Source organism: Citrus sinensis, chromosome 1 (genome assembly GCF_022201045.2).
Source record: "Citrus sinensis cultivar Valencia sweet orange chromosome 1, DVS_A1.0, whole genome shotgun sequence".
Lineage (NCBI taxonomy): Eukaryota > Viridiplantae > Streptophyta > Magnoliopsida > Sapindales > Rutaceae > Citrus > Citrus sinensis.
In genome coordinates, this window is record NC_068556.1 from 2253461 (window position 1) to 2275208 (window position 21748).

The window sequence follows — 21748 nt, forward strand, 5'->3', positions numbered from 1 at the left end:
GACTGTAATTATTAGTTATATCTTTATTTTTTTACGATAAGTTTTAATAAGAGTAAATTTACAATTAACTATTATTATTTAAAAAAAAAAAAACCTTAGCCTCCTCTTACCTCCGCCCTTGGTACCTGCTAAAACCAAATACCCAAATTATGAAAACGAAGAGCGAGACGATATGTTACTGGATTGTCATCAAAATTTGAAGCTAGAACTTAGCAATTGCCCAAAGATAAAGATTTGCTAAGATTTTAAGACCCACAGACTTTTTAGTACCAATTTATCTTCGTTCCTTTAAGAATGATGGTGATTTGTAGAGCCATGCCCTGTATTCAAAATAAACAAATTTGAAGAATATATCTATTGATTCCGGTAGGGCAGGAGTCTCATGCACAAGTTTCTCATCTATTTTCTTACCAGAACAAATTTCTAGTCAAAATGAGGGCGTGAAAGGAAGATAAAGAGACGAAATTTGGCCCACCACTTCATTCTTCCTAAATGAATAGCTTTTTACCCTATTAAACGAGGAAAAATGGATTAGATTCTCCCTTAATTTGATCTGATTAGTGATTACGAAATAAAGACCCCAGACTTTATTGTATTGTGTTTCGTCATTTAATACATTGAAGTTTGTATGTGGCCCTAGTTTTAGATCACTTAATTGGAAAGGCACTTCCTTAATTATTTTTCAAAAGCACATCCTATAAGACTCCAACAGATGGAGTCCAAGTTCTAGAATAGATGAATAAATGATGTCAATTAAATGGCAATAGCCCACCAAAGAAGACAAAGAAAACAAGTTAGCAGAGATTTTACGGTATACCAAAAGTACTACACTCAATTAATATATATACGCTATATGTGTATTTATTTTTAAAAAATTATCATGTAATTAATAGTTATATTTAATTAAACTATACATATCATACATGTATTAGTTATATGTAGCACCTATATTATACTCTAGAATTTCTCACAAGATAATATGTCAATATACCACAAACACAAAGTTTGAATCCTGTGAAATATGTTTAAAATTGACTCTTGTAGAAATTATTACGTGGTGGTGAAATGATTATGATAAATAATATATTAACACATGTCAATATATAATTATGCTACATCAATGAGGGTACCATTGGTTTCACATTTTTATTTTACGTCTTAACTTTTGTATTGACAGTATTAGTTTTGTATTATATATATATATATATATATATATATATATATATATATATATATATAACTACTAAGTTATTTTTTGCAATCAATAAATATCTAATAACTCAATACTTTTATATTTATGCTCATAAAATTTTTACTTTTTAAATAAATACTAAAATATCTTAAAAAAATAAATTACATTTTTTTAACACTAATTAAAACAAATAATTTTCACATTTAATCTTGTTTTAGTTAATAACATGGACCATTCGCTCACCACTTGGCATAACTTTGTAACCTAGGTCTTGTTTGGAATCGAAGTATTATACCTTTTAAGTTACAACTGTCGTAAAAATTTTGTAATTATAAAACAAAAAATTAATAGCTGTGAACTTAATGATTGCTTACTAAACTTTAGGTATTTATTTACTTATTTAATTGTCTAAAATTTACTTGTTAATGTTATTGACAATACTTATGTATTGATTAAAAAGATGAAGTAAGGTATTGATCTTATTGATCAACAAAAATATTTTATACTAGATTGACATATTTGTGTATTTATTTTAATGTTAAAACTTTAATTTCTCATTTATACTGATAAAATTTAGAAATGGGTATTATATGTAGATTTTTAAGCTCCTATTAGAAATTTATAGTTTGACTTATATAATTTAATTTATTTTTTGTGTTTTTAAAAGTATTGTTTTAATATTTGTGAATTAAAAATCCATTGCAGGTTACGCGAGGATTTAGAAACCTACAGCAGGTGAATTTTTTTTAAAAATAAAAACCCATAGCGAGTTAAGAATTTACTGATTTAATTACTTTTTACAAGTGCATGTTTGATAATGATAAAATCACTGCACTGAAAGAAATTGTATGAAGAATATAATTCTTGTTCTGTATTTTTAATGAAATTTACAGAATTATTTATACAAAATAAAGACAAAGTAGCCGTTAAAAGGTTTAATAATATTAAAGGAGAATAAGTGAATACTTCCTAAACTATTGCACAATATCTTTATACAATAGGAATGAAATATTCCTACATGATATTGACATTCAAGTGCAAAAATCGTGCCGGAGATATTCCTTGACAAATAACTTTGATGTGAGCAAGTCGTGTCACGTGTGGAGTGATAAACCCGACTTGACCGTTAATGACTTTCGTTTTGGTAATCTTGGTCAGCTTGCTTAACAAGTGGTACCCATAACCCATCCATACTGCTAGGCTAGCTAAACAGCATAAATAAATGTATAACGATTCTTATATAAAAAGCCACCACCCCAAGCCAAAAGAAAAAAAAAAATTGTGCTGAATACAACAATATAATTTCTTCAGTTATATTTACTTGGAAACAAGAGAGATGAATATGAAGAAGCAGAAGCCAAAAGCTATTGTAGTTGGAGGAAGCATTGCTGGGGAATCATGCGCAAAAGCACTTGTTTCAGCAGGCTGGGATGTTTTTGTGATTGAGAAAACTCGTGGACCCCCAACCCAAAACCCAACCGGTGCTGGCCTTGGACTCGATCCATTGGCTCAGAAAATTGTTCAGTCATGGCTCCATGAACCTGAACTTCTTTACAACAACACTTTACCTGTCACCATTACTGAGGTATTTAATATAATATATTTAATTTTTTTTTTCCCAGTAGAATCCAGTAGTGCTTTGAATTATACTGATCTCTTAAAGATATTAGTTGCACACGCGTATATACAATGGTGTATGGTTAAGATTTGATAACAGTATATTTTGCTCTGCTCAAAGTACAATTTAGAATGGAATCTCATTGGGAAAAAAATATCTATATATGTTGAATAGATAAAATTTCAATTTGTATTTAATTGCAGAACCTAGCAACAGATGGGGAAAAGAAGATCAGCTGGGTAATAGGAAGAGAAGGAGGCGCTAAATATCTGACAGCATATTGGGCTGATCTTCATGGCCTTATATACAATACTCTGCCACCTGAAATATTTTTATGGGGTCACCAGTACCTCTCTTTCTGTATTTCTGAAGACAAATTAACTGTCAAAGTTAGAGCTAAGGATCTTGAGACTGATGAAATAATCGAGATAGTAGGAGATTTGCTCGTCGGAGCAGATGGGATCCTCTCATCAATTGGTCGGAGCATTCTACCTGACTTCAAATTGAGGTTTGTGCTTGCTTGTGAATATCAATAAAAGTAATTAATTTTTGAGTATTTTGTTTCATAAATTTCAATGTGTTTTTAATAGGTACACAGGATACTGTGCGTGGAGAGGTGTTTTTAATTTTTCAGAAAACGATTCAGAAACCATCTTAGGCATTCGAAAATCGTATCCTGATATTGGGAAATGCCTTTACACGAATATTGGTTCTGGATCTCACATCGTAGTCACTGAGCTTAAGAAAGAGAAGTTCAATTGGGGTTGGTATGTCAATCAACCTGAGCCCGAGCTCAAGGTAACCGCTTACTTTTGTTTCATCTTTTTATTTTGTTTTCGGGGTTTTGGGTTGAGTGCTAAAATCTAATTTTTGCAAACGATCAACACAGCTCAGACCATCACTGGATCCAATTTTTTTTTAATTTTAATTTTCCGGTTTATCAATGCATTATGACGTGACATTGGGAAACAAATTATTTTATTCTCTGCAGGGAAATACAACTTCTGTGAAAGTAAGCAGTGACATGATCGAGGAGTTGCACCAAAGAGCAGAGCAGGTTTGGTTACCTGAATTGTCAAGAATGATCAAAGAAACAAAAGATCCTTTCCTTAATGCTATATATGATTGCGATCCTTTGGAGAAAATCATCTGGGACAGAGTGGTGCTAACAGGAGATGCAGCTCACCCGACAACTCCACACTCTGCCAGAAGTACAAACATGGCGATAATAGATGCAGCAGTGTTAGGAAAATGCCTCGAGAAGAGGGGGCCGGATCATTTATACTCTGCTCTGGAAGAATATCAATCCATTAGGAAACCTGTAACTTCAGCACAAGTTCTACATTCGCGACGATTGGGTCAAATGAAACAAGGGTTAAGTATTCCTGGAAGGGAGCGGCCTTTTGATCCAAAGACAGCAAGTCTAGAGGACTCGGAATTCATCGTTGTGCCTCCTTTCGACGTTGTTCCTCCGATTCTTGATTCAATTTTTCGTTCTGCTTGATAACTTCAAAGGACACGGCTTGGTCTGTTCATTATGCTAACTATAGCTGCCTATAAATAAGAGGGTTGACCTCAATTGTGTGAGTAAAAGAACTGCTATACTTATGTTCCTTCCTGTAATAACGAAAGCCTCTTACTTAATTCAGTGTCTCTACTTCTTCAGCAAAATAAAAATAAATTCTTGATCGAAAACAAGTTAGGAGAGATTATCAAATATACATGCTACTGTCAATAAAAAAAGAAAGACAAATATAAATAAATTATCAAATAAAAAAATATAAATAAATGGCACGTAATGTTTATTTTTCATTTATAATAAAGTTTAATATACAAAATGACTGGTGTGTTAGACACGTTTTCAAAAACGTGTATAATGTGGCCATCTAATTTATTTTAATTATTAGTTTTCTAATTTAAATTGATATTTATCTTTATTTAGTTTACTTTTAAAACGTTGGGTTTGGTTTAAAATTTGAATAAAGATAAAACACCTCTTCCTAATATCTCTCATACACATTACGGGTGGTTTACTAAAATCAAGGGGATAACGGCTCATAACTTCCTCTTTTATTTAAACATGTCATCTTGATGGGAGATGACTGACGGTCACGTTTTTTTCAAGGTCCCTGGTCTAACAACAGAGCTTGTGTATACCATCTACTCTCAGGAATTAAGTGTTGGATAGACTAGAAAATTCTGAGTACAAAGCATCGCTTGTTTGCGTTGGTTTTGTTTGCATTCTAGTAGAAAGGTTGTGTACAATTGAATCTGATAACTATGGCAGGAGGTAAGTTTTCTAACTTGGCGCATGATGAATATAGTCTTTTAGTTGGTATCAGAGCCATGGTTCTCGTCTAGTTATCGATTCTTATATGTTAGAATCTGAATAATTTAAAGCATGATTGATTATTATATGAATAATTGTTTCGCATGCGTGATATAACATATGAATATGAGTTTGTGATATTATGTGATATATATATAGTTTCAGGATAGCCTAAAATTTTTCCGTTGTCTTTTCATACGGAATACATGAATGGAATTATGCAATAATGGTTATTTGAGACTTGTCTGCAGAATTGATATAAGTAGAATTAATTATTTCGTTTGACTCTAGCATGTTATTATATAAATTCAATTAATTCAGTAGTCTACATTCGGTTTTCGGTTAAGTTTTAGTGACATTATAATATGTAAATAAATGCATGCATGATTGAATATAATATATTTGTTGTATTCTTGGATTGCATTAATAATGATAAAGGACACCTGTATTTGTTAACTAGCATAATATTACGATTGGAAACCTGATACATGACAAATGTCATATTTCCATGCTATTGGTTCTGTGAAGAATTGTTGGGTGTCTTAAAATTATATTCGGTAACCTTGGCATGTACTTTGATGATATAAATCCATGGAAATGTTTTGTAAGCTTGTACTTTGTTTGTTTTTGTAGCTATTCAATCTTTGTCTGTTCCAAATAGTGATACTTCTCGAATCCCTTTTCTGAGTGGTGACAATTTTAATGAATGGAAGGAGAGAATTCTCCTAACGTTAGGGTGTAATGACCTTGAGTGGATGAGCCACCAATGCCTACGGAATTAAGTACCCCACGAGAGAAAGCATCATATGAACGATGGGAGCGATCCAATCGATTGAGCATGATGCTCATTAAGGCTCATGTTGGGAAAAGCATTCGTGGCTCTATTCCAGATTGTGATAAGGTGAACGATTATCTCAATGCCATAGAGCAACAATTTGAGACATCTGACAAGGCTATGACAAGCACCTTAATGAGTAAATTGTCATCCATGAAGTTTACTGGCACCAAAGGAGTGCGTGAGCACATTATGGAAATGAGGGATATTGCTGCTCGACTCAAGTCACTAGAAATTGAGATTTCTAAGTCATTTTTGGTTCACTTTATTCTCAACTCACTCCCTCAAGATTATGGACCTTTTAAGATTTCTTATAACACACATAAGGAAAAGTGGTCAATTAATGAACTCTTGACCTTATGTGTGCAAGAGGAAGGGAGGTTGAATCAAGAGACAATGGAAAGTGCCCATACAGTGACTGCTGGAAAGCAATTTGACAAGAAGGGTAAAGGAAAAGGCAAAGCGCCTCTTAAATAGGTTAATAAGAACGTTATCAAGTGTTTTTTCTGCAAGAAGAGAGGACACATGAAGAAAGCTTGCCCTAAATATATGAATTGGCTTGAAAAGAAAGGTAATCTTATCTCTCTTGTGTGTTACGAATCTAATATGGTTCATGTTTCTCATAACACTTGGTGGATTGACTCTGGTTCTACAATCCATATCTCCAATACCATGCAGGGCTTCCTAAACCACAGGAAACCGATGGAAAGTGAACGAGCCATCTATTCAGGAAACAAGATGCCTTCACGTGTTGAAGTTGTCAGGACCTACAGACTTGTCCTTAATTCTGGCTTTGTTCTAGACCTTGATAAAACCTTTTACATTCCATCATTTTCTAGAAACCTTGTTTCAGTTTCAAGACTTTTACCTTTTGGTTTTGGTTTTGATTTTCTTGGGACAATTTTTCACTTGTTAAAAGATTCTGTTATTGTTGGTGATGGAATCTTAGATGATGGTATGTTTAAACTTCATTTAAACCCCACTTTTGATTTTAACCTTATGACTATGCATGGTAATATTGGTGTTAAGAGAAGTGCCTTAAATGAGCAATCCTCCATGTTGTGGCACGGGAGATTAGGTCATATCACCATTGAGAGAATTAAGAGGTTAGTAAATGATGGAGCACTTGAGGCTCTTGACTTTACTGATTTTGGTACTTGTGTGGACTGCATTAAGGGAAAGCAGACCAATAAGACCAAGAAAGGTGCAAGGAGGAGTTCAGATATTTTAGAAATCGTACACACTGACATTTGTGGCTCATTTTCAGAAGTGTGCTTAAATGGTCAGAGATATTTCATCTCCTTTATTGATGATTATTCACGATACATGTATCTCTACTTGCTTTATGATAAGGGTGAAGCATTGGATGCTTTTAAAGTATATAAAGCATAAGTAGAGAAACAATTAGGGAAACCAATCAAAATCGTGAGATCATATAGAGGTGGAGAATATTATGGTCGATACACGGGATCAGAGCAAAAACCAGGTCCTTTTGCTAGGTTTCTTGAAGAAAATGGTATTGTTACTCAATATACAATGTCAGGCTCACCATATCAGAATGGCGTAGCTGAAAGACGAAACCGAACATTAATGGACATAGTTCGGAGTATGATTAGCAACTCCAATCTCCCATTATCCTTGTGGAGTGAAGCCTTAAAAACTGCTGTATATGTATTAAATAGAGTTTCAACTAAGGCTGTTCCTAAAACTCCTTTTGAGTTATGGAAAGGTTGGAAGCCTAGTTTAAGACATATACGAGAATGAGGTTGTCCCGCTGAAGTTAAGGTTTACAATCCACAAGAGAAAAAGTTAGACCCAAGGACAGTCAGTGGGTTTTTCATTGGCTATACAGAAAGGTCTAAGGGATATAGATTTTATTGTCCATCCCATGCTTTTAAAATTGTAGAAGCCAAGAATGCTAGGTTTATAGAGAATGATGGGATTAATAGGAGTAGTCAACCTTGAAACATAGTTTTTGAGGAAGATCAAAGTTCAAAAACTACTCCTGATACTTCAGATTATTTGGTTGTAGTTCAACAATTTCCATAACCAGCCACTGAAGAGCCTCATCATGAAGAGAATGTTCCTGAAGATCTAGTTATTCAGCAGCCTCCTCAAGAGGATGTTGATATAACATTAAGGAGATCCACAAGGACAAAGAAACCAGCAATTCCTTATGATTATGTGGTGTATCTACAAGAATCTGATGTTAATATTGGTGCTGAAGATGACCCTACCTCATTTTTACAAGCTACGTGTAGTAGTAAATCCATTTTATGGTACAATGCCATGAAGGATGAGATGGATTCTATGACTAATAACCAAGTTTGGGATCTTGTTGAATTACCTAAAGAAGCAAAAGATATTGGTTGTAAATGGGTTTTCAAAATCAAAAGAGATTCTTTAGGCAATATTGAAAGATATAAAGCAAGACTTGTAGCCAAAGGATTCACTCAACAAGAACGAATTAATTATCATGACACATTTTCTCCAGTTTCTAAGAAGGATTCTTTTAGGATAATCATGACATTAGTAGCCCATTTTGACATGGAGCTACATCAAATGGATGTGAAAACAACGTTCCTCAATGGAGATTTAGAGGAAGAGGTTCATATGAGACAACCTGAAGGGTTCATCTCAGAGGGAAATGATCACTTGGTCTGTAAACTCAAGAAATCTATTTATGGATTAAAACAGGCTTCTGGACAATGGTATTTAAAATTCCATAATGTAATTTCTTCATTTGGTTTCACGGAGAACATTATGGATCAATGTATTTACCATAAGATCAGTGGGAGCAAAATTATCTTTTTAGTCCTATATGTAGCTGATATTTTACTTGCATCAAGTGATTTGGGCGTGCTTCATGAGGTTAAACGATTTCTCTCACAACAGTTTGACATGAAAGATATGGGTGAAGCTTCTTATGTCATTGGCATAAAAATTCAAAGAGATAGATCCCAAGGCATTTTAGGACTATCTCAAGAAACCTATATCAATAAGGTACTAGAGAGATTTCGTATGAAGGATTGTTCACGTAGTGTGGCACCTATTGTCAAAGGTGACAAATTCAGTCTGAAACAATGCCCAGAGAATAAGTTGCAAAGGGAACAGATGACTAATATTCCTTACGCTTCAGTAGTTGGAAGCTTAATGTATGCTCAGGTCTGTACAAGACCTGACATTGCATATGTAGTAGGGATGTTAGGAAGATACCAGAGTAATCCAGGTTTGGATCACTGGAGAGCTGCAAAGAAAGCATTGTGATATCTTCAAGGGACAAAATACTATATGCTTACGTATAGAAGATCTAATCAATTGGAAGTGATTGGGTATTCAGACTCTGATTTTGCTGGCTGTTCTGACACTAGAAAGTGAACTTCGGGATATGTCTTCTTGCTAGCAGAAGGAGCCATTTCTTGGAGAAGTGCAAAACAATCACTTATTGCTGCTTCAACTACAGAGGCAGAGTTTGTATCTTGTTTTGAAGCGACGACATAGGTTATTTGGCTGAGGAGTTTTATTTCTGGACTAGAGATTGTTGATTCTATTTCTAGACTACTGAAGATTTATTGTGATAATTCTGCTGCAGTGTTTTTAGCTAAGAATAACAAAAGTGGAAGTCGAAGCAAGCATATCGACATTAAGTACTTAGCTATTAGGGAACATGTTAATTCATAAAAGGTGGTTATACAACACATCAACACCAAAGTGATGATTGCGGATCCTTTGACGAAAGGATTGCCACCAAGTTTGTATAAAGAACATGTAGTACGTATGGGACTCACTTCAGTTATATGATCATATTAATGTAATTGAGATACCCTTTTATTGCAATTTGTTCAATTTACTCCAAAAGTTTTCAAAATATGTCATCTCTGATAGTTTGTATACATTTTGTTTGGAGAATGACAATATAGATATTTGAATTCAGTGAGGACCCAAAATGAGCGTTTGGAAGCTCATTTATAAAGCATATACCACATAAAGTATTCTTTCTAGGAGAAAATTACATTGTGATACATGGAAGACAATACTTTATTTTAAAGGTCTTGTCGCCATGATTCATGTTTTCAACTTCTGGTTTGAGTATACGGTTAATTTTGTTTAAAGAGAGATATTGTGAGTGTTAGATGACCAAGTGGGAGAATGTTAGACACGTTTTCAAAAACGTGTATAATGTGGCCATCTAATTTATTTTAATTATTAGTTTTCTAATTTAAATTGATATTTATCTTTTATGGTGAGGAACCACCATACCAGGCGGTGCATGGAAAGATGGGGAATTTGGGACTTCCAGTGCGGCGAGAGACTGAGCATGAGGGTGCTGCAACGGTTGGGCATCACTTATGAGGTAGCTACTTAATGACCTGATCAGTTGAGTTTTGGGGAATTTGGGTTTTGGATCAATTAGTTAGGGAGTTGAGTGAGTTTTGTAACTTTAAGAAAATAGAATTTGACTGTAATTCTTAGTTGTATCTTTATTTTTTTACGATAAGATTTAATAAGAGTAGGTTTACAATTAACTATTATTATTAAAAAAAAAAAAACCTTAGCCTCCTCTTACCTCCGCCCTTGGTACCTGCTAAAACCAAATACCCAAATTATGAAAACGAAGAGCGAGACGATACGTTACTGGATTGTTATCAAAATTTGAAGCTAGAACTTAGCAATTGCCCAAAGATAAAGATTTGCTAAGATTTTAGACCCACAGGCTTTTTAGTACCAATTTATCTTCGTTCCTTTAAGAATGATGGTGATTTGTAGAGCCATGCCCTGTATTCAAAATAAACAAATTTGAAGAATATATCTATTGATTCCGGTAGGGCAGGAGTCTCATGCACAAGTTTCTCATCTATTTTCTTACCAGAACAAATTTCTAGCCAAAATGAGGGTGTGAAAGGAAGATAAATAGACGAAATTTGGCCCACCACTTCATTCTTCCTAAATGAATAGCTTTTTACCCTATTAAACGAGGAAAAATAGATTAGAGTCTCCCTTAATTTGATCTGATTAGTGATTACTAAACAAAGACCACACACTTTATTGTAGTGTGTTTCGTCATTTAATACATTGCAGTTTGTATGTGGCCCTAGTTTTAGATCACTTAATTGGAAATGGACTTCCCTTTTTTTTTTTGATACATTGGAGTCTAGTAAAACTAGGCTAAAACAGAACGGGGAATAGAGGTTCCATATATATCATTACATAACTAATAACCAAGACGCTCGGGGGGGTTTTCAAAGACATGAAGTCTAAGGGGTAAGGAACCAGCAAGTTTCGCCATGGAATGTACAACAAAATTGGCTTCCCGATATATATACTTTATAGTAATGAGCCATTGTCTATTTATCAGTTCCTTTATGGCAGTTATGAGAGAAAAAATATTGCATTAGGCATCAAACTAGTAGAGGAAATAAGTTGGGAAACACATTGGCTATCCACCTCTGCAATTAAATAACGAATGCCACGGTCCCAAGCAATATTAAGTCCTTGAAAAAGACCCCAAAGTTCTGCAGTAGTCACCGATCCAAATCCAATGTTCATGCCAAAGCCAAACTGCCACTTTCCAGAGCAATCCCTCACCAAGCCCCCAGCGCTGGCTAGACCATTCTTTAATCGTGATCCATCAGTATTTAATTTGAAAAAAGATTCAGGGGGAGCTTGCCATCTAACATATTTGATGATCTTATTACTCTGACCGAAACTAAGAGTTGATCGTGCATTTTGAATGTCCTGAGCCCAAGATTTAATTTCAGCAACAACATGAGTGCAGCAAGGGGATTTTTGTGAGAAAAGAAATTGATTATGCCAAAACCAAATTTTCCAGATAGCCACTCCAAATTGATTACGCCAAAACCAAATTTTCCAGATAGCCACTCTAAATTGATTACGCCAAAACAACATGAGTGCAGCAAGGGGATTTTTGTGAGAAAAGAAATTGATTACGCCAAAACCAAATTTTCCAGATAGCCGCTCCAAATAAACATGCCCATTCATCTCCCACTTCATTGATACCAGTCTTTCCCAAGTTGAAACAGAGCCAATCACGAATATTAAAGAAGAAAAAATGATGTCTGAAGTTGACCGGAATTAAACAATTCCATATTCTCTTTGCAACAAAACAGTCCCGAAGTGCATGCATCGCGTTTTCTCTCTCATGGCTACATCAATGAGGGTACCATTGGTTTCACATTTTTATTTTACGTCTTAACTTTTGTATTGACAATATTAGTTTTGTATTTTATATATATATATATATATATATAACTACTAAGTTATTTTTTGCAATCAATAAATATCTAATAACTCAATACTTTTATATTTATGCTCATAAAATTTTTACTTTTTAAATAAATATTAAAATATCTTAAAAATAATAAATTACATTTTTTTAACACTAATTAAAACAAATAATTTTCACATTTAATCTTGTTTTAGTTAATAACATGGACCATTCGCTCACCACTTGGCATAACTTTGTAACCTAGGTCCTGTTTGGAATCGAAGTATTATACCTTTTAAGTTACAACTGTCGTAAAAATTTTGTAATTATAAAACAAAAAATTAATAGCTGTGAACTTAATGATTGCTTACTAAACTTTAGGTATTTATTTACATAATTAATTGTCTAAAATTTACTTGTTAATGTTATTGACAATACTTATGTTTTGATTAAAAAGATGAAGTAAGGTATTGATCTTATTGATCAACAGAAATATTTTATACTAGATTGACATATTTGTGTATTTATTTTAATGTTAAAACTTTAATTTCTCATTTATATTGATAAAATTTAGAAATGGGTATTATATGTAGAGTTTTAAGCTCCTATTATAAATTTATAGTTTGACTTATATAATTTAATTTATTTTTTGTGTTTTTAAAAGTATTGTTTTAATATTTGTGAAGTAAAAATCCATTGCAGGTTACGCGAGGATTTAGTAATTGTTAAAACCTACAGCAGGTGAATTTTTTTTTAAAAATAAAAAACCCATAGCGAGTTAAGAATTTACTGATTTAATTACTTTTTACAAGTGCATGTTTGATAATGATAAAATCACTGCACTGAAAGAAATTGTATGAAGAATATAATTCTTGTTCTGTATTTTTAATGAAATTTACAGAATTATTTATACAAAATAAAGACAAAGTAGCCGTTGAAAGGGTTAATAATATTAAAGGAGAATAAGTGAATACTTCCTAAACTATTGGACAATAACTTTATAAAATAGGAATGAAATATTCCTACATGATATTGACATTCATGTGCAAAATCGTGCGGCAGATATTTCTTGACAAAAAACTTTGACGGGAGCAATTCGAGTGGAGTCATAAACCCGTTCTTGACTTGACCGTTAATGACTGGCTAAACAGCATAAATAAATGTATAACGATTCTTATATAAAAAGCCACCAACCCAAGCCAAAAGAAAAAAAAAAATTGTGCTGAATACAACAATATAATTTCTTCAGTTTTTACTTGGAAACAAGAGAGATGAATATGAAGAAGCAGAAGCCAAAAGCTATTGTAGTTGGAGGAAGTATTGCTGGGGAATCATGCGCAAAAGCACTTATTTCAGCAGGATGGGATGTTGTTGTGATTGAGAAAACTCGTGGACCCCCAACCCAAAACCCAACCGGTGCTGGCCTCGGACTCGATCCATTGGCTCTGAAAATTGTTCAGTCATGGCTCCATGAACCTGAACTTCTTTACAACAACACTTTACCTATCGCCAATACTGAGGTATATAATATAATATATTTAATTTCTTTTTTCCCAGTAGAATCCAGTAGTGCTTTGAATTTTTTTTTTTTGGTTTTAACCACGAGGTATCCTGGGGAGGGCCTCAACTGTGGGAGGCACCTTTAAGCCCGTACCACAACCCACACTAGAAGTCCTGGCTCGAACCGGGAGGCACAAGTTCTGCCAACAAAGGCGACTTCCCTGCGACTCGTGTATACTTTGAATTATACTGATCTCTTAAAGATATTAGTTGCACACGCGTATATACAATGGTGTATGGTTAAGATTTGATAACAGTATATTTTGCTCTGCTCAAAGTACAATTTAGAATGGAATCTCATTGGGAAAAAAATATCTATATATGTTGAATAGATAAAATTTCAATTTGTATTTAATTGCAGAGCCTAGCAACAGATGGGGAAAAGAAGATCAGCTGGGTAATAGGAAGAGAAGAAGGCGCTAAATATCTGACAGCATATTGGGCTGATCTTCATGGCCTTATATACAATACTCTGCCACCTGAAATATTTTTATGGGGTCACCAGTACCTCTCTTTCTGTATTTCTGAAGACAAATTAACTGTCAAAGTTAGAGCTAAGGATCTTGAGACTGATGAAATAATCGAGATAGTAGGAGATTTGCTCGTTGGAGCAGATGGGATCCTCTCATCAATTGGTCGGAGCATTCTACCCGACTTCAAATTGAGGTTTGTGCTTGCTTGTGAATATCAATAAAAGTAATTAATTTTTGAGTATTTTGTTTCTTAAATTTAAATGTGTTTTTAATAGGTACGCAGGATACTGTGCGTGGAGAGGTGTTTTTAATTTTTCAGAAAACAATTCAGAAACCATCTTAGGCTTTCGAAAATCGTATCCTGATATTGGGAAATGCTTTTACACGAATATTGGTTCAGGATCTCACATCATAGTCACTGAGCTTAAGAAAGAGAAGTTCAATTGGGTTTGGTATGTCAATCAACCTGAGCCCGAGCTCAAGGTAACTGCTTACTTTTGTTTCATCTTTTTATTTTGTTTTCGGGGGTTTGGGTTGGGTGCTAAAATCTAATTTTTGCAAACGATCAACAAAGCTCAGACCATCACTGGATCCAATTTTTTTTTTTTTTTATATTTTAATTTTCCGGTTTATCAATGCAGTATGACGTGACATTGGGAAACAAATTATTTTATTCCCTGCAGGGAAATACAACTTCTGTGAAAGTAAGCAGTGACATGATCGAGGAGTTGCACCAAAGAGCAGAGCAGGTTTGGTTACCTGAATTGTCAAGATTGATCAAAGAAACAAAGGATCCTTTCCTTAATGCTATATATGATCGTGATCCTTTGGAGAAAATCTTCTGGGACAGAGTGGTGCTAACAGGAGATGCAGCTCACCCGACAACTCCACACGCTGCCAGAAGCACAAACATGGCGATAACAGATGCAGCAGTGTTAGGAAAATGCCTCGAGAAGTGGGGGCCGGATCATTTATACTCTGCTCTGGAAGAATATCAATCCATTAGGAAACCTGTAACTTCAGCACAAGTTCTACATTCGCGACGATTGGGTCAAATGAAACAAGGGTTAAGTATTCCTGGAAGGGAGCGGCCTTTTGATCCAAAGACAGCAAGTCTAGAGGACTTGGAATTCATCGTTAACATGAAAGTGCCTCTTTTCGACGTTGTTCCTCCGATTCTTGATTCAATTTTTCGTTCTGCTTGATAACTTCAAAGGCCACGGCTTGGTCTGTTCATTATGCTAACTATAGCTGCCTATAAATAAGAGGGTTGACCTCAATTGTGTGAGTAAAAGAACTGCTATACTTATGTTCCTTCCTGTAATAACGAAAGCCTCTTAATTCAGTGTCTCTACTTCTTCAGCAAAATAAAAATAAATTCTTGATCGAAATACACCCAACTTTTCTAATTTTCTTATAAAAAGGACACCACGATAGGATGGGATTGTCCTTGTGTTGTGTCATTGATCTATCCATATTTGTTTTTCCCAAAAACAATTTCCATGAAGGAGGATGTTTTGCTGCTTGTTAGTGCACGCTATTTAAGCACAAGACATGATTGAGATTTATGCAAGGTATGTGGTAGAATTTATGTAAGACGACCGATGAAGCTAAACATGAGAGTTAGTAACTTTTACTATGGTGATCAACGCGTTGAAGAAAAAATTTAGAATTTTTATTATAAGTGGTGCATACAAAAGTTGGTGAGTCGAACTTGTACTCAAATACTAGCTCATGTATTAGGAGTTGCCTTAGGCTTACGTTATTAATCTAGTAACTAATATTAGCGATATGAAACATTTTTTCTATCATCTTCCATCACAAGTGTGTGGGTCAATATTTTTGTTTGGTCCTTGTCTAGTGATGAGATAATGTGAGTGATTTTGAGAGAAAATATGAAAAACACAAACAATGAAAATTCCCTTTTACTTAAACTATGACAGAATTTTTTTACACTGAAGTTGATAGAAGACACTCGAATGCGCAGGAGTGAAATCTTGACAAATTAAAGCGAGAACTAAGACATGCTAGTCCTTTCTCGCGCATTTAGTTGACATTATTTTGCTTTGCAAATAAATGCGGGCATGGTTGAAGGCATTTTATCTTTCCGGAAGTGGATGGAGAAATAAATATAATTAAAAGGGATGCGAATAATAAATGCCAGTTTTTCTTAATTACGAAGAATATATTAGAAATAAATTGAAATGTAACAAAATACTTGAAATAATTCAAGTGATGGGTTTTTTCTCCGTCAATAACGCTTGATAGTTCCTTGTCATGAGCTTCTTATCTTCTGTCTTGAAGGAAGAAATTGCAAAAGACGAATAAAACGATTTCCTTTACACATTCAATCAATGCTGCTGCCTCCATATCTTTATTATTCTCGGAGGGATGATACTGTTGAGAGCCGAAACGATTGCCCATACTCACTCCTCTTATGGCCATGTCTAACTCTCTACAATAATTTCGATATTGCTGTTCTTCAGTTCTTCCACTACTCAACAAATGCGAAGGTATGCGATGGCTCCACTCATTCAAGTTGATTTTACATTTGTTACAATCTACTCCCGCCATTGCTAGAGCCTCTAGGGACATGTTTTAACAAGGTGAAGGAGAAGCTAAATAAAATTCACAATTTTCCTGAAAGTTTACAGCTTCCAGGAAATTCACCACCTCTATAGAATTGTAATAATAAGAATTGTGGTCTCCGTAAAAGAATTTATAAGAGTTAATATAAAAGATTTGTTTAGGAAAATGAATTTTACACGGACTAGAAATACTCATGATTAATTGGTTATTCAGATGGTTTAGAAATCCTCTCGATATTAGGAAGCCATTTAAGATTCTGATTATTGTTGTTCTAAATATATCAGTTTGCACCAACTTCCAATTCCACAATTACTCTGACAGCGGTTTTCACGGACTTATTTATGTATCTGAATCTTTTTATTCATGAAAGAATAATCTCTTGCAAACTCACAACTTCAATTATGAATCAACTAGCTAGCAACAATTTCTTTACTTTTAATTGCTTTGGAAATTAAGGATTCGTCAGCCGCCAGATTCCGCTGTGATTCTGTTGCATTGGATGTCTTCAATTTCCTTTTGCATTCCATTATTTGTTGGACTATTTATGCACGAGTGGAGGAGGAATTCTAGAATACATTTGAAATAATACAATCGACCAATGCATGCACACCACTTGTATGGAGATTTTTAAAAAATAAATGCACACATGTCATAACATCAACTACTTGTTGTATGACAGACATGATATTTTTTATATATTCTAAAACTTTTCTGAGTGGAGACCATGAGTGGTAACAATCACGTGACAAAAGAGTATTACAAAGAGAGAGTCTCTTGTCAATTTGAATATTTATTGTATTGAAACTACTAAGTATATAATAAGCTCGGACAACCCCAATTTCATGATGAGGGGCTAAAGACAATACTATTCTAAAAGAAAATGGAACGAAATCGTCCATCCATAGCCATTATTTGACTTTTAGATTTGCCCTTCCAAATTTTAACAAAATGCGCAGACGATTTTTCATTTATTCATGTGAACGAAGTACAACAAAATTATTGAACCAATCAGAACCAAGATGGAAATGATCATAAGCAAAAGTAATTTGAAAGGACGAATGGAAGCAGATAAATTATTCTAATCAAGAGACTAAGTGCAAGTGAAATAACTGTAGCACTAATTATTCGAGTATGGAGGGAACGTCGTCGAAGAAGGGTAAACTTCTCTGTTTCAGGATTTCACAATCCTCAGGACTTGCTGTGTTTGGATCAAAAGGCTCACGATCAGGGGTAGGTAAGCCAAGTTTTATTTGACCCACTCGCCGCGAATGCAGGACTTGCTTGGTAGTGACAGGTAGCCTAACAGATTGATGTTCTTCCAGAGCTGAATGTAAATTTTCTGGCCCCCACCTCTCAAGGCATTTACCTAAAACTGCTGCATCAGCTATGGCCATGTTTGTGCTTCTTGCACAGTGAGGGGTTATGGGATGAGCCGCATCTCCAATTAAGACCACATTGTCCCAGTATAATTGTGTCAAAGGGTCACAATCATATATAAGGTTAAGGAAAGGCTCCTTTGTTTCTTTTATTACTCTTGCAAACTCAGGAACCCAAATCTTCTCTGCTTCTTGGTGCATCTTCTTGATCATGTCACTGCTCACTTTCATTGTAGCTGAATCTCCCTGAAATTACTTAATCAATTTATTAAAGCTAGCTCTGCTAACACGTATGTATATGAATGATAAAATGAAGCAAGTTAGGCAATCACCTTGGGTTGAGGCTCAGGTTGAGAGATAAACCAAATCCAATTGAGCCTCTTGTACATAAGCTCATCAAGGACGGTGTAAGTTCCAGAGGCCAAGTCCATGTGCACGCCATTCCCAAGCGTAGGATATGCCTTCCGGACGCCTTGTATGGTTTCTGAATTCTCATTTTCCGAAAAATCAAAAACCCCCCTCCAAGCACAGTAACCTGTATACCTGAAAAACAGAAATGAAAAATAAACCGTAAATTTCAAGACAACAGAAAATATGAAAATATAATATAATTTGTTCAGAAACCTGAGTTTAGAGTCTGGTAAAAAAGTCTGGCGAACTGATGAGCGGCTCCCGTCAGCCGCAACCAGCAAATCTCCAGCTATGTCGATGACCTCATCAGTTTTAAGATTCTTAGCTTTGACATTGACAGTTGATTTGTCGTGAGAAATGCAGAAAGTGAGGTACAAGTGACCCCAAAAAAATATTTCCGGAGGCAGAGTATTGTATATAAGACTATGAAGATCAGTCCAATGTGCCTGTAAATAGTTGAAATTTTCGTCTCTAGCTAGTACCCGACAGATGTTCTTTTCCCTATCTACTGCCCGATTCTGCACAAAAAGAAAAATAAAAAAAGTCAACGCAAGAGGTCAAATTAAAGTAGTTCTGTGTATATATATACATTACCTGATCAATGGTGAGAGGTAAGGTGATGTTGTGAAGAAGATCAGGTTGATGGAGCCATGACTTAACTATTTTCTGGGACAATGGATGAAGTGCGATTCCAGCGCCGGTTGGGTTTCCGGTTGGAGGTCCACGTGTCTTCTCGATCACCACCACATCCCAACCTGCTAAAATAAGCGCTTTTGCGCATGATATCCCTGCTATGCTTCCCCCAACTATTATAGCTTTTGGCTTCCGCATCCTCTCCCTCATGTCTCTCTCTTCCTCTCAAACACCAGTATGTGTGACACAAAGGGACGCTCGCGCAAAGATATATTTATATACAGGGGAAAACTTCCCATTCTGAATTCATAAATCAGGATGAGCCGGCAATCATATGAACATTTTTTAAAAATAATTATTTTAAATTTTTTTTATACTATTGTTAATTTGACTCGGATTTTAATAAAATTTAACATCTCGAACCAAGTCACTACTCTAGAATTTTTTTTCAATCTGAAGTTATATATTCCAATTCAAGAACAAGGTTTAATAATGTAATGACCATGAAAACTATTAGACCATATGATTTAACAATGTAATGATATTATGTTATAAAATCATTTAATAACTTTTTGAATTTTAATAATATTCAGGATTCTAAACTAGATTAGTACTATACACACACACATACACAGGCGGTGCCGGGAATTATTTTTAACAGGCTCTAAGTTTAAATAGTAATTTAATTTTAAAAAAATAATTAACAAATAACATATATCAAAATAAAAATTTATTAAAATATTTAATTTAATACACTTATAACTGTTCTTAACTTGGTTTTATATGTTAAAAACATTAAAGAATAATCTCATTATCAAGACTACAAAATATGTCTTTTTCTATGTATATAACAAATCTATCATTCAACTATTGTTCTCCCATTTGATTTCACAGATGATTTTTTATAAAATTTATAGTTGAAAATGCCCTTTCTACTGTATCTCTAGTAACTGGTAAAATCAATGCTAATGTCACCAATAAATAAACTAATGAATATAATTTACTCTTCTTAGTCTCACCGCATTGTTATTTTATTATTTATTTGAAAACTGATAATAAATTATGATTAAATATGTTCGCAGCAATTACAAAGTCTTGATACAATGTTTCTATCTCACATGATGACGTAACATCAATATCGATGATCGCTAATTAGGGATTCCATTATCCTATTTTCCCTCTCACATGATGAATAAATAAACAGTTTTAAAATCTCGCGTCACCCAATGTCTAGAATGTACCCGGAGGCCGCAGCCTCAAAAGTAGTTAAATTAAATTCAAACTCTACAAACTCAATAACATGATTACGTCTTATTCTTTCTTAATTGAAGTTGATTTTTCAAGGAGGCAATTTGTCCCGTCATATGCAGCCAAGTTAGAACGAAAAAATGCTTAATTCAAATCTCACGGTCTTGAAGAAATCTTTCTAGTCAAAATAAATTCTCAAGTCAGATTTTTCAATCTGGCGATATGAAATTTGCCTAATAAATCTCTACGTTCAGACATCACGTTTATCAAACCCTTGCATTCAGAATAAATTCTTGCGGTATATCAAAAAAAAAAAAAAAATTCTTGCGGGTAAGGGGGATCAAGTGCAAGAATAAAGTTTGATAAAAATGAATAAAAGGAATAAGGTAAAAGGATGAATAATTTTGGTAAAATTAAGTACGAAAAATAAGATTTAGCATATGTTTGTTGTGGTTTATTTAATAACTAAAAGTTTTTACAAGTTTTTTTCAAAATTTTTACTGTTGTTTGGTAGTATTTTGGATAGAGAGCTTTTGAGAATTAAATAAGTTATTTTGCATCTACCAATAAAAGTGTAAATTAAATAAGTTATTTTGGGTTTTTGGGAACAAAAGTTGTAGAGCATTTTTCAAGTGTTCAATTATCTAACATACCTTTTATTTATTTTACATTTTTATTCCATTCTTTTCATAGTATGATTTTAAATAAATTGGTCAATTAAAGTAATTTTATAATTTAAATTTTTTAATAAAAGTTCATATTGACAACCAAATAATTAAAATATTTTAGTAAATCTCCACTTGAAACAACTTAATTTTATTAAAAGCTAGAGCATAGAGTCAATGACGACGCAGAAATATAAAAAGTTGATTGATAGAAGAAATTAGGTTTCTAAATAATAAAAGTTTTGTTAGAAAAGTTTAAATGAACAAAACTAGTGTTTTGAGCTCCTGTTATAATAATCATAAATATCACGAATTTATCATAATAAAAAAATTTAAAATATCATTTTATAATAAAAGGGAAATTATCACTCGTATACCCTATATTTGCTCTGTTATAAAAAATACTACAATACTTTGAGGGTGTATCAATCGTCCACCCTAAGTTGACGAAATGTATTAGCCGACCACCAAACCGTTAATTTCTGTTTGAAATTTAACGGAATTACAGTGAATTGATGATTTTACCCTTGAAAATTATCACTTGTATACCCTTAAATTCTTTTTTTATCACTTGTATACCCTTAAATTATCAC

General features: G+C 33.9%; 5 protein-coding genes across 8 annotated transcripts in view; 4 read left to right on the forward strand and 1 right to left on the reverse strand.

Moving 5' to 3' along the window:
* The window catches only part of LOC127900225 (uncharacterized), a 77486-nt gene that overhangs the window by 15143 nt on the left and 40595 nt on the right, over positions 1-21748 (forward strand). Inside the window, exon 5 of one of the 2 annotated variants that reach the window (XR_008052226.1) lies at positions 15509-15626. The exons of the other annotated variant lie outside the window; for it this stretch is intronic. The gene's annotated coding sequence lies outside the window, so the exon portion shown is untranslated. Of the gene's footprint in view, positions 1-15508; positions 15627-21748 lie in introns of those variants that run through there. 2 annotated transcript variants of the gene reach the window in all.
* LOC127900224 (uncharacterized) overlaps positions 2369-21748 on the forward strand; it is a 59975-nt gene continuing 40595 nt past the window's right edge. Inside the window, exons 1-5 of one of the 3 annotated variants that reach the window (XR_008052224.1) lie at positions 2369-2777; positions 3014-3318; positions 3401-3608; positions 3802-4384; positions 15509-15626. Coding sequence is in view for 1 of the 3 variants with exons in the window: in XM_052434585.1 (XP_052290545.1) it covers positions 2529-2777; positions 3014-3318; positions 3401-3608; positions 3802-4314 (1275 nt within the window). In the remaining 2 variants the exon portion in view is untranslated. Of the gene's footprint in view, positions 2778-3013; positions 3319-3400; positions 3609-3801; positions 4455-15508; positions 15627-21748 lie in introns of those variants that run through there. The other 2 variants (XR_008052223.1, XM_052434585.1) reach the window with 2 other exon arrangements.
* LOC127901262 (uncharacterized) lies at positions 5906-6451 on the forward strand. The gene has a single exon (XM_052438220.1). The coding sequence runs from the start codon at positions 5906-5908 to the stop codon at positions 6449-6451; it is 546 nt and encodes a 181-aa protein (XP_052294180.1).
* Positions 13385-15626, forward strand: LOC127900214 (uncharacterized). Its single transcript, XM_052434561.1, has 4 exons — positions 13385-13720; positions 14122-14426; positions 14509-14716; positions 14917-15626. The coding sequence occupies exons 1-4, from the start codon at positions 13472-13474 to the stop codon at positions 15436-15438; spliced, it is 1284 nt and encodes a 427-aa protein (XP_052290521.1). The 5' UTR covers positions 13385-13471; the 3' UTR covers positions 15439-15626.
* LOC102612560 (uncharacterized) lies at positions 17761-19496 on the reverse strand. The gene is made up of 4 exons (XM_052434597.1): positions 19204-19496; positions 18823-19127; positions 18531-18741; positions 17761-18444 (listed from the first exon to the last, which is right to left on the reverse strand). The coding sequence occupies exons 1-4, from the start codon at positions 19450-19452 to the stop codon at positions 17944-17946; spliced, it is 1266 nt and encodes a 421-aa protein (XP_052290557.1). The 5' UTR covers positions 19453-19496; the 3' UTR covers positions 17761-17943.